Source organism: Gobio gobio (assembly GCF_949357685.1).
Source record: "Gobio gobio genome assembly, chromosome: 16".
Classification (NCBI taxonomy): domain Eukaryota; kingdom Metazoa; phylum Chordata; class Actinopteri; order Cypriniformes; family Gobionidae; genus Gobio; species Gobio gobio.
Window position 1 is genome coordinate 45,428,929 of NC_137109.1, and position 13,442 is coordinate 45,442,370.

The window sequence follows — 13,442 nt, forward strand, 5'->3', positions numbered from 1 at the left end:
GAGACATTCAAACGGGCCGTAAACTAAACACATCTGCCAAGTTCTTCTTTTGGCCTCAGGTTATCAAAGCCCTGCAAAGCCAGTGATGTATAAAAAATCAGTTCGGAGATATTCTGCACCTTCTCTTCATAACCTTGGAGATGAGAAAATATTTTATTCAGTGGATTAAGTCGTTTTAATGTACCGTGTATATCCCCGCTGCTCGAGCTACGCGTGCGCGCGCCTATGTATATGTGTAGTGTTAGTTTGCATGTCAAAAATAGATTGCGAGAGATGAGAATAATGTTTATAATTGCAAAGGCCTTTGTGTTTATCTGTGTGTGCGTGTGTGTGTTTAACATGGAGAACTGGTGTAGTGTGAATTGCAGTAATTGCCTTGTTTGTTTTGTTTTGGCTGGTTCTGTGAGCTGGTAAGCCACTGCTTCACTGCCTCTGATTGTTTGTCATTTGCCATTTCAAGTGGAACTAACAAGCGTACAAACCAAGTGGGATCGAGAAAGTGTGTGTGTGTGTGTGTGTGTACGTGCGTTCGTAATACTCTGAAGAAATATATTGTCTCTTTTTTTCTCTTCTCTCATCAAGCAAAATATTCCCTCCACCTACGGACATTTTAATTTGTTACAACGTCCACATCTCTGTCATGTACACAGAGCTGGATGATTATATGCCACCGAGCAAAAGTGTGTGCGCGCGAGCTGGCCTTCGCTTTAGTGTGACACCTGAGTCACTGGAAGTACATTATCGCTAATGTCCACTTCTGTGAAGTGACCTCATAAATGACCGCTCGGCTACACTGGCAGTGAGATAAGAGTCTGATAGTGGAGTGCCACTGCAAAGGTCACGGCTATCGTAAAGCAATGATGAGCTGAGCGAGGGATGAGTGGAGAGGAGAAACAGAGAACAAGAGAGGAAAGACGAATGGAAAATCTTTGTGTTAACCGAGTAAAGAAAACCAGTGTTGAACTGTGGGAGGTAAAACAAAATGTATAAAATGGAACCGCACAGCCCTGGTAACCACCCAAAACCTTAACTTTTTTGGGGGAGCAGCTAAAGTAGCGTCCTAACTAGTTACTGTCATAATGGTTTATTAGTTTATCAAAAGTTTTGCGATTTAACGAGACCAAACGCTGTTGTCTGATCAGAAAAAACAAACAAAAACAAGCTCACCTATACACGGTCCTCTTAACTTTGGAAAGTTCGATTCATTCTAGTGAATCGGTTCGTCCTAAATGGTCATCTCTCTCATGTGTAGAGTTGGAAAGTCCGATTCTAATGAATCGGTTCGTCCTAAATGGTCATCTCTTTCATGTGAAGAGTTGGAAAGTCCGATTCTAATGAATCGGTTCGTCCTAAATGGTCATCTCTTTCATGTGTAGAGTTGGAAAGCCTGATTCTAATGAATCGGTTCGTCCTAAATGGTCATCTCTTTCATGTGTAGAGTTGGAAAGTCTGATTCTAGTGAATCGGTTCGTCCTAAATGGTAATCTCTCTCATGTGTAGAGTTGGAAAGTCCGATTCTAATGAATCGGTTCGTCCTAAATGGTCATCTCTTTCATGTGTAGAGTTGGAAAGCCCGATTCTAATGAATCGGTTCGTCCTAAATGGTCATCTCTTTCATGTGTAGAGTTGGAAAGCCCGATTCTAATGAATCGGTTCGTCCTAAATGGTCATCTCTTTCATGTGAAGAGTTGGAAAGTCCGATTCTAGTGAATCGGTTCGTCCTAAATGGTCATCTCTTTCATGTGTAGAGTTGGAAAGTCTGACTCTAGTGAATCGGTTCGTCCTAAATGGTCATCTCTTTCATGTGTAGAGTTGGAAAGTCCGATTCTAGTGAATCGGTTCGTCCTAAATGGTCATCTCTCTCATGTGTAGAGTTGGAAAGTCCGATTCTAATGAATCGGTTCGTCCTAAATGGTCATCTCTTTCATGTGTAGAGTTGGAAAGCCCGATTCTAATGAATCGGTTCGTCCTAAATGGTCATCTCTTTCATGTGAAGAGTTGGAAAGTCCGATTCTAGTGAATCGGTTCGTCCTAAATGGTCATCTCTTTCATGTGTAGAGTTGGAAAGTCCGATTCTTGTGAATCGGTTCGTCCTAAATGGTCATCTCTTTCATGTGTAGAGTTGGAAAGTCAAATTCTAGTGAATCGGTTCATCCTAAATGGTCATCTCTTTCATGCGTAGAGTTGGAAAGTCCAATTCTAATAAATTCGGTTCGTCCTAAATGGTCATCTCTTTCATGTGTAGAGTTGGAAAGCCCGATTCTAATGAATCGGTTCGTCTTAAATGGTCATCTCTTTCATGTGAAGAGTTGGAAAGTCCGACTCTAGTGAATCGGTTCGTCCTAAATGGTCATCTCTTTCATGTGTAGAGTTGGAAAGTCCGACTCTAGTGAATCGGTTCGTCCTAAATGGTCATCTCTTTCATGTGTAGAGTTGGAAAGTCCGATTCTAGTGAATCGGTTCGTCCTAAATGGTCATCTCTTTCATGTGTAGAGTTGGAAAGTCAAATTCTAGTGAATCGGTTCGTCCTAAATGGTCATCTCTTTCATGTGTAGAGTTGGAAAGTCCAATTCTAATGAATCGGTTCGTCCTAAATGGTCATCTCTTTCATGTGTAGAGTTGGAAAGTCAGATTCTAGTGAATCGGTTCGTCCTAAATGGTCATCTCTTTCATGTGTAGAGTTGGAAAGTCCGATTCTAGTGAATCGGTCCTTCCTAAATGGTCATCTCTTTCATGTGTAGAGTTGGAAAGTCCGATTCTATTGAATCAGTCCGTCCTAAATGGTCATCTCTTTAATGTATAGATTTGGAAAGTCCGATTCTAATGAATCGGTTCGTCCTAAATGGTTCTCTCTTTCATGTGTAGAGTTGGAAAGTCCGATTCTAGTGAATCGGTTTGTCCTAAATGGTTCTCTCTTTCATGTGTAGAGTTGGAAAGTCCGATTCTAGTGAATCGGTTCATCCTAAATGGTCATCTCTTTCATGTGTAGAGTTGGAAAGTCCGACTCTAGTGAATCGGTTCGTCCTAAATGGTCATCTCTTTCATGTGTAGAGTTGGAAAGTCCGATTCTAGTGAATCGGTTCGTCCTAAATGGTCATCTCTTTCATGTGTAGAGTTGGAAAGTCAAATTCTAGTGAATCGGTTCGTCCTAAATGGTCATCTCTTTCATGTGTAGAGTTGGAAAGTCCGATTCTAATGAATCGGTTCGTCCTAAATGGTCATCTCTTTCATGTGTAGAGTTGGAAAGTCCGATTCTAGTGAATCGGTTCGTCCTAAATGGTCATCTTTTTCATGTATAGAGTTGGAAAGTCCGATTCTAGTGAATCGGTCCTTCCTAAATGGTCATCTCTTTCATGTGTAGAGTTGGAAAGTCCGATTCTAGTGAATCGGTTTGTCCTAAATGGTTCTCTCTTTCATGGGTAGAGTTGGAAAGTCCGATTCTAATGAATCGGTTTGTCCTAAATAGTTCTCTCTTTCATGTGTAGAGTTGGAAAGTCCGATTCTAGTGAATCGGTTCGTCCTAAATGGTCATCTCTTTCATGTGTAGAGTTGGAAAGTCAAATTCTAGTGAATCGGTTCGTCCTAAATGGTCATCTCTTTCATGTGTAGAGTTGGAAAGTCCGATTCTAATGAATCGGTTCGTCCTAAATGGTCATCTCTTTCATGTGTAGAGTTGGAAAGTCCGATTCTAGTGAATCGGTTCGTCCTAAATGGTCATCTTTTTCATGTATAGAGTTGGAAAGTCCGATTCTAGTGAATCGGTCCTTCCTAAATGGTCATCTCTTTCATGTGTAGAGTTGGAAAGTCCGATTCTAATGAATCGGTTCGTCCTAAATGGTTCTCTCTTTCATGTGTAGAGTTGGAAAGTCCGATTCTAGTGAATCGGTTTGTCCTAAATGGTTCTCTCTTTCATGGGTAGAGTTGGAAAGTCCGATTCTAGTGAATCGGTTTGTCCTAAATGGTTCTCTCTTTCATGTGTAGAGTTGGAAAGTCCGATTCTAGTGAATCGGTTCGTCCTAAATGGTCATCTCTTTCATGTGTAGAGTTGGAAAGTCCGACTCTAGTGAATCGGTTCGTCCTAAATGGTCATCTCTTTCATGTGTAGAGTTGGAAAGTCAAATTCTAGTGAATCGGTTCGTCCTAAATGGTCATCTCTTTCATGTGTAGAGTTGGAAAGTCCGATTCTAGTGAATCGTTCCTTCCTAAATGGTCATCTCTTTCATGTGTAGAGTTGGAAAGTCCGATTCTAGTGAATCGGTCCGTCCTAAATGGTCATCTCTTTAATGTATAGATTTGGAAAGTCCGATTCTAATGAATCGGTTCGTCCTAAATGGTTCTCTCTTTCATGTGTAGAGTTGGAAAGTCCGATTCTAGTGAATCGGTTTGTCCTAAATGGTTCTCTCTTTCATGTGTAGAGTTGGAAAGTCCGATTCTAGTGAATCGGTTCGTCCTAAATGGTCATCTCTTTCATGTGTAGAGTTGGAAAGTCCGACTCTAGTGAATTGGTTCGTCCTAAATGGTCATCTCTTTCATGTGAAGAGTTGGAAAGTCCGATTCTAGTGAATCGGTCCGTCCTAAATGGTTCTCTCTTTCATGTGTAGAGTTGGAAAGTCCGATTCTAGTGAATCGGTCCTTCCTAAATGGTCATCTCTTTCATGTGTAGAGTTGGAAAGTCCGATTCTAGTGAATCGGTCCGTCCTAAATGGTCATCTCGTCCTGAATGGTCATCTCTTTCATGTGTAGAGTTGGAAAGTCCGATTCTAGTGAATCGGTCCTTCCTAAATGGTCATCTCTTTCATGTGTAGAGTTGGAAAGTCCGATTCTAGTGAATCGGTCCGTCCTAAATGGTTCTCTCTTTCATGTGTAGAGTTGGAAAGTCCGATTCTAGTGAATCGGTCCTTCCTAAATGGTTCTCTCTTTCATGTGTAGAGTTGGAAAGTCCGATTCTAGTGAATCGGTTCGTCCTAAATGGTCATCTCTTTCATGTGTAGAGTTGGAAAGTCCGATTCTAGTGAATCGGTTTGTCCTAAATGGTCATCTCTTTCATGTGTAGAGTTGGAAAGTCCGATTCTAGTGAATCGGTTCGTCCTAAATGGTCATCTCTTTCATGTGTAGAGTTGGAAAGTCCGTTTCTAGTGAATCGGTTCGTCCTAAATGGTTCTCTCTTTCATGTGTAGAGTTGGAAAGTCTGATTCTAGTGAATCGGTTTGTCCTAAATGGTTCTCTCTTTCATGTGTAGAGTTGGAAAGTCCGATTCTAGTGAATCGGTTTGTCCTAAATGGTTCTCTCTTTCATGTGTAGAGTTGGAAAGTCCGATTCTAGTGAATCGGTTTGTCCTAAATGGTTCTCTCTTTCATGTGTAGAGTTGGAAAGTCCGATTCTAGTGAATCGGTTCGTCCTAAATGGTCATCTCTTTCATGTGTAGAGTTGGAAAGTCCGATTCTAGTGAATCGGTTTGTCCTAAATGGTCATCTCTTTCATGTGTAGAGTTGGAAAGTCCGATTCTAGTGAATCGGTTCGTCCTAAATGGTCATCTCTTTCATGTGTAGAGTTGGAAAGTCCGATTCTAGTGAATCGGTTCGTCCTAAATGGTTCTCTCTTTCATGTGTAGAGTTGGAAAGTCCGATTCTAGTGAATCGGTTCGTCCTTAATGGTCATCTCTTTCATGTGTTGAGTTGGAAAGTCCGATTCTAGTGAATCGGTTCGTCCTAAATGGTCATCTCTTTCATGTGTAGAGTTGGAAAGTCTGATTCTAGTGAATCGGTTCGTCCTAAATGGTCATCTCTTTCATGTGTAGAGTTGGAAAGTCTGATTCTAGTGAATCGGTTCGTCCTAAATGGTCATCTCTTTAATGTGTAGGGTTGGAAAGTCCGATTCTAATGAATCGGTTCGTCCTTAATGGTCATATCTTTCATGTGTAGAGTTGGAAAGTCCGATTCTAGTGAATCGGTTCGTCCTAAATGGTCATCTCTTTCATGTGTAGAGTTGGAAAGTCCGATTCTAGTGAATCGGTTCGTCCTAAATGGTCATCTCTTTCGTGTGTAGAGTTGGAAAGTCCGATTCTAGTGAATCGGTTCGTCCTAAATGGTCATCTCTTTCATGTGTAGAGTTGGAAAGTCTGATTCTAGTGAATCGGTTCATCCTAAATGGTCATCTCTTTCATGTGTAGAGTTGGAAAGTCTGATTCTAATGAATCGGTTCGTCCTAAATGGTCATCTCTTTCGTGTGTAGAGTTGGAAAGTCCGATTCTAGTGAATCGGTTCGTCCTAAATGGTCATCTCTTTCATGTGTAGAGTTGGAAAGTCTGATTCTAGTGAATCGGTTCGTCCTAAATGGTCATCTCTTTCGTGTGTAGAGTTGGAAAGTCCGATTCTAGTGAATCGGTTCGTCCTAAATGGTCATCTCTTTCATGTGTAGAGTTGGAAAGTCTGATTCTAGTGAATCGGTTCATCCTAAATGGTCATCTCTTTCATGTGTAGAGTTGGAAAGTCTGATTCTAGTGAATCGGTTCGTCCTAAATGGTAATCTCTTTAATGTGTAGAGTTGGAAAGTCCGATTCTAGTGAATCGGTTCGTCCTCAATGGTCATCTCTTTCATGTGTAGAGTTGGAAAGTCCGATTCTAGTGAATCGGTTCATCCTTAATGGTTCTTCTATCTATCTTATATTGTGTTAAAAAATTATATTCATTCTAGTGAATGGGTTCGTTCTAAATGGTCCTCTTTTTCATACGTAGAGTTGCAAAGTCTGATTCATTCTAGTGAATCGGTTCGTCCAACACTCCGAAAAAATGTGTAAAGTATCCCTAAAAGGACATCTTTGTACCTTTTTTGCACCTAAAAGGTTCATAGTAGTACCTTAATGTACATATTGCTACTCTAAGGTACTAATATGCACCTTTTAGGGTGAAAAAGGTCATTTAAAGGGTAGCTACTGCCCCAGTGACTGTTGTACCCCTAAAGGTACAATAAAAAAAAGTGTAAAAGTTTCTCTCATATGTAGCATTATAAGTTATTTATTCTTTTATGATTCATTCTAATAAATCGGTTTGTCCTAAATGGTCCTCTCTCATGTGTATAAAGTCTGAATTTTTCAAATGAATGGACAGTTGGGTTCATGAAAGAATTAATCAGTTGGACTCCCTGCAGTGTAGGCCTATATTTTCATCTAAATTATACAATTAAAAAAAGAGTGTTTTTTGTAGTATTTGATCACTTAACCTTCTGGTGCTCTCCGGTCATTTCTGACCGGAAAATTTTCTGTCTTGAAATGTTAAAAATCACAGCTTCATCAGAATGATATGAAACTTGGTGACTTTTTTTGCATTAGGTATGTAAACACACAAAAAAATTGGGGTCATGATTCGAGCATGCTAATTGGTCGTAAAAAAAAAAGTAGCGCTCATTGTCTTCGGTCATAAATGACCAACCATAGGAAATTAATGGGAAATCGGCAAAAACAAAAAAATTCTCAGAATGTTTGTTTGTACAATCTACAAATCGGCCACGATACTGAAAAAAAGTACACAGCAGTAAAGGGGTGACACTCTAAAACATCAAGAGTGTGATATTGACACATCCACTCACACACACACACACACACACACGCACACACGCACACTTATACACACACACACACACACACACACACACACACACACACACACACACACACACACACACACACACACACACACACACACACACACACACACACACACACACACACACACACACACACACACACACACACACACACACACACACACACACACACACACACACACACACACACACACACACACACACACACACACACACCTATGAAAAACTGAGCCCATGAACCACATTTTGAATTTTTTAAATCACAGCTTCATCTGAAAAATATGAAACTTGGTGACTTTTCTAGCATTAGGTATGTTAACACAAAAAAAATTGAGGGCATGATTTGAGCATGCTAAGTGGTCATAAAAAATTACTCCCACTTGTGCTCTTAGGTCAAAAATGACCACCATAGGAAATTAATGGGAAATCTGCAAAAACACAAATTCACAGAAAAGATCTATATTTCTAACAAACAAAAAAATATCTAAAACTTTATAATAAATAGTCTTTGAGATTTTTTAAATGTATATTCAAATCCATCAAAAAAAACAAAACATTAAATGTGTTCAAAAGAGAACTAGGGAATTCTCAAGCCTCTCCATAGAGACCTCTAGTGATTACATCAATGGTTGCATGATTTCTCAAATAATTCCAAAAGAGGGCGCTAATCTGCCTTCAAAAAAAATTATTTTGAAGGCCTGGTCTCTATTTTAACCTGAAATACTGCAATAATTAAAAAATAAATAAAATAAAATTACAAAAAAAATTGTGTATACTTTTCAATGCCAAAAATAGACCATACTTATTGCATAAATATAAAAAAATACCATCAAATCATCTCAAAATACAAAATTAAAAAGAAAAATATTATCGAAGAAAAATAAATTGCATTGGTTTTACTGGGGTGGAGGAAGTTTCATTTTTAGGTGTCCGGTCACTTATGACCGGGAAGACAACCAATGCAACCCCTAAACGAAGAGCACCAGAGGGTTAAAAATGTTGGGTTAAAAATAACCCAACAAGTAACCCAACTGTGGGTTGGTAGCACCTTCCCAACTGTGGGTTATTTTTAACACAATGCATTATTTTAATAAATAAAATACACTTTTTCAATACATATGTTTTAAAATATATATTTTAAATGTCAAACTAAATATTGGGGAGTCATTTTTGTAAAATAACCCAACATATTGTTACACCCAATAGGTGTAACCCAACAGTTGGGTTAAAAACAACAACGTTTTTTACTGTGTACATTTAGGCCTACCTATAAAATTTAAAAACCTATAAAATACTGTAGCCCTAATTGGGATTCTTTATTCAATATATAATAAAGTAGCTTTGCCATCACTGCACTCACTGCACAAATGCTGGGTTAAAAATAACCCAAGTTGGGTTGCAAATGGACCAACCCAGCAATTGACTTGTTTTAACCCAGCGATTGGGTTAAATGTTTGCTTAAAACAACCCAATCGCAAAAGAGTGTGTAACATTGGTGGGTTTTGCACGGGCAAGCACCACTCACATTTTCACAAAGTGTAAAAACCTATCTGATCTTTGTAAAAGGGGGATAAAACGGCATCTTACATTTGAAAAGAGGACAGACAGAGTGGCCAGATTGCTTGAAAATGAGAGAGGACAGAGCCCCTGAAAAGTCCAACCAGATGGAAGCACTCAAAGTGACGACTCCAGAGCTGTGACATCATCAGGGCAATGGCTCTGTATGGCATTTACTCTGATTAGTTAAATTGCCATGATTGTCTGCCCAGCAAGTCACACATACACACACACACACACACACACACACACACACACACAGATGACCATGCACTGCGGTAATCAGCAGAATGTGTATCTACATAAGCCTCCTGATTATAGCTCCAGTTGTTGGACGGCAGACCACTTGGACAAATCAAATTCTCATTAAAGTTTCATTCGCGAATCCTGAAATTGGAACAAATGCACAGCCTTGGCATCTCTGTGTTGTCCTGCCAACTACACTTCAAAATCTAAAGTTCTAAGAGTGTTGTGTTCATGTTATCCACCGGCTGGACAGTTCATCGCCCTTTTGGGATTTTTCAATATGGAGTTTTGTAAACAAACTGAAACAGAACACCCTGTGAACTCGTCTCGCTCGCTCCTATATTTCTGTTTTGCTGCACTGTTATTGTTTTGTGAGTGATCTTTAAAACTAAATCCAAGTGAACTGGGTTTATTCAAGTCACATATTTTTAATGTAAGTAAATTAACCCAAATGCATTATGTTATCATCACAAAAATTTGATAAAATACCATCTTACACTTTTACTGTGAACAACCCTTAGTATACAGCCTAAAATGGTTCTTGATCCTAACTTATGAACTAATAACCATTCACTGATCGGATCGTTTTGAAATCTTTATTTTGAAGAGAGCACCTGACCTGTCCGCCTCACTTTTTTAATCGCCACAACATTTCACCAACACTGAAAGAATCACTTGCAAACTCAGATACTTGCAGAGCAGGCTAAATGTCTGTAGCCTATAGGAGCACCGACCCAGCTCTCCAGAAGCTGCTGGTCAGGGATTGTGCATCGATGCGCCTGAGAATGCCCGAGCCAATCACAGCGAGGCAGATGCATGTAAAATTCGCCGCTGAGTTTTGAGGACTGGATTGAGCACATTGTGCTGTGGGACAGCAGGAATCAAGCATCTGGGGTCGCGCTCACATATATTATACTGATGCGCACTAACGCACACACACTGTCTCGCCTGACGCGCGCCTTTGGTTACGCGTCTATCATGGTGGTGCTCGTTTAACGCGAGGATTATTATTTTAGAAAGACTCCGATCGCGAGTACAACGGACATCTACCGCTAGAGCATTTGACAGTTTGTCATTTTTGCCTCATTTGTTGAATGAAATCCTTGGTCTGCTCTTCGGACACCTCTTACGCAGTAGAAAGCTTCTGATATCGCACAAGTTTGTAGTTGGAATTGATTGTCGGACACGTCGCTTTGGAGATTTCTATCAGTCGGACGCTGGTCCCTTTGTATGGATGTAGTGGGTCGGACTGAGTCGGACCGATCCGGGGGTTCCAGACGCGCTTCCCCGAGATTTTCCCAGCAGCATCCCCGTCCAGCCGAGCGTCTCCAGCAGCAGGCGACATGATCCTTCTGGGAATACTTCTAAATCTGATCGTCATTAAGGGTGAGACTCTTTAGAAACAGCCTCCGTGACTTATTTTGACACATCAGGGTCTCACTTTACATGCCAGTGTTTATGCAGTATATTTACATAAAGTATTTACAGGACATAATTACATAAGGAAGTACACGAGTTAATGAACAACGCGCATATTTCATTATTATTTTGTAGCGCTGCCTGCAAATACACTTTGTTAGAACAACTATTGTGATCAATTATATTTATATATAACAAAGTGATAGATATTTTATTTTTTTATGAATGGCTCTTTGGTTGAAGAAGGCAGGCTAAATGGAACTGTTACTTTAGTAAACCTTGGTATTGTACATTGTCTAAGAAAAAAAAGATGGATAGATTGATGTGTACTTTCCATATATAATTGGGGGTGCATTAACAGCCAGGACAGTAGAGCGTACCACAATTCATATCAAAATCTACATTATAAACAAGATTTACCCAGCACACCATATTAAAATAGACCAAACTATAAGAATACGCATTATAGATTTCATAGACAAGAGTGCATCTTACACAACATTCTACCAGTTGTACCTTAAATGCTGTATATCGTTGCATGTTGTGCGTGCATTGAACAGGCAACATATAGTGAATAGCATTGCATCAAGAGCATTAAATTTGGCAAAAAATGATTCAAATACAATTGCATGGGAACTTATCGCACAGGTGTGTTTAAGGGTGACCGCTGTGCCATGTGCTGGAACAATAGAAAGGCTTCATTTTCTAGAGTGCTGTACGCTGAGCAGAACAGATGTGTCTGTCACTCCCTTATTATGTTTAACAAAAACTCTACACTCCTAAGAAAGAATATCCCAAGTATAACCAGATCTCTATATGTGACTTGTAACAATAGCAATGTAAAGCCAACATAAAGAGCTCAACTATTAATATCCTTTACCGTTAGATGTGTACACATGAAATGGCATTTAAGAAAAAAGTTATTTTATTGTAGCAGACTTATTTGGGTACAGATTCATCATAGAATATCATGTTTTAGATTACATTTCATTCACAAATAGTGCTTTTAAAAACCAAACAGAGCAGTGAGATTTGCATTTCAGTCAATTAGATGTACTTTAGCAGCCTTGTGTTTATTTTCTTCACACCTCATATCGCAAACATTTCAGGAGCTCCTCCGAGTGCAGACCAGGTCTAAAAATATAATTCCGTCAACAAATAACAGTGTGTTATGAGACATCTGTCACAGTCAATATTATCCTAATTATGTGATGGCAAGAACACACACACACACACAAACAGAGACAGACTAGGCTGGCAAAGGGCAGCTCCGTGGAGTTTCCGTAGCACAGCAACCAACATTTGAGGGATCTGACTTTCTTTCCCCATCTGGGATGACACGGTGCAATATTGCAATTGTCTTGGGCAAGTGCTTTGTAGCCCAAGTGGCATTCATCATCATGAGTGGTGTTTGTCGCACCCTGGTGCCATGAGAACACGCTGTAATGCGCGCTCTGATCGACAGGTTTATTTATTAGCCGTGTTAATGATTGCAGATTTGATGTGCTCGCTCGTGCTGTGTGTATCCCTGGGGGTCGGGTCGTATATCAGCCGCACCGAACGCAAAGAGACCCCCTGATGGAGATCAAGTGGCAAAAAGATTTCATTTCCACGGTGTATTTGCATAAAGACGTGGCTGTTTGAATATGTTTTTGAGAGGTGGAAAACTGTGCGCAAGCATACAGGATCTCAGATGGACCTGTGGTTCTTGGAAGCGGAAGTTGTCATAGTTGGGTAAACTTCTAAAGTGGTTAACAGCAAACATTTTTAATATCAAAAGGTAAAAAAATCACATAAATCTATGGTCATCCTTTAAAGGATTAGTTCACTTCAGAATTAAAATGTCCTGATAATTTACTCACCCCATGTCATCCAAGATTTTCATGTCTTTCTTTCTTCAGTCAAAAAGAAATGAAGGTTTTTGAGGAAAACGCTCCAGGATTTTTCTCCATATATGGACTTCAATGGGGTCCAACGGTTTGAAGGACCAAATCGCAGTTTCATTGCAGCTTCAAAGGGCTCTACACGATCCCAGACGAGAAATAAGGACCTTATGTAGCAAAACGATCCGTCATTTTCTAAAAAAAAATAAAAATGTATACTTTTTAACCACAGATGCTCGTGTTGAACTAGCGTCCATGACTTTACGCATTATGTAATCCCGTTGGAAAGGTTGTGCGTGACCTTCGTCTGTGCAAGACGAGCATTTGTGGTTAAAATGTAGCTATTTAATTTTTTTAGAAAATGACAATCTTTTCGCTAGAAACCTTGATTCCTTGGCTTTGATTCTACAAGGAAACCTTGATTGAGCCCCTTAAAGCTCCATTGAAACTGAAATTTGGACCTTCATCCCTGTTGAAGTCCACTATATGGAGAAAAATCCTGGAATGTTTTCCTCAAAAACCTTCATTTCTTTTTGACTGAAGACAGAAAAACATGAACATCTTGGATGACATGGGGTTGAGTAAATTATCAAGAAATTTAAATTCTGAAGTGAACTAATCCTTAAAAGCGCAAAAATATTGGTTATTTTAAGAACTGTTCACTAAAAGGTTATTTGGGGAACCGAAAAGGCTTCTTCTCGAGCATCGCTGTGAAAGTCCCCCTTTTGGAACTTT

General features: G+C 39.7%; 1 protein-coding gene across 1 annotated transcript in view; it reads left to right on the top strand.

The window, feature by feature from the left end:
• The first annotated feature begins 10,100 nt into the window (after positions 1 to 10,100).
• The window catches only part of gfra3 (GDNF family receptor alpha 3), a 44,129-nt gene continuing 40,787 nt past the window's right edge, over positions 10,101 to 13,442 (top strand). Inside the window, exon 1 of the mRNA XM_079839647.1 lies at positions 10,101 to 10,791. Coding sequence (XP_079695773.1) covers positions 10,749 to 10,791 — 43 coding nt within the window. The 5' untranslated portion in view covers positions 10,101 to 10,748. The remainder of the gene's footprint in view (positions 10,792 to 13,442) is intronic.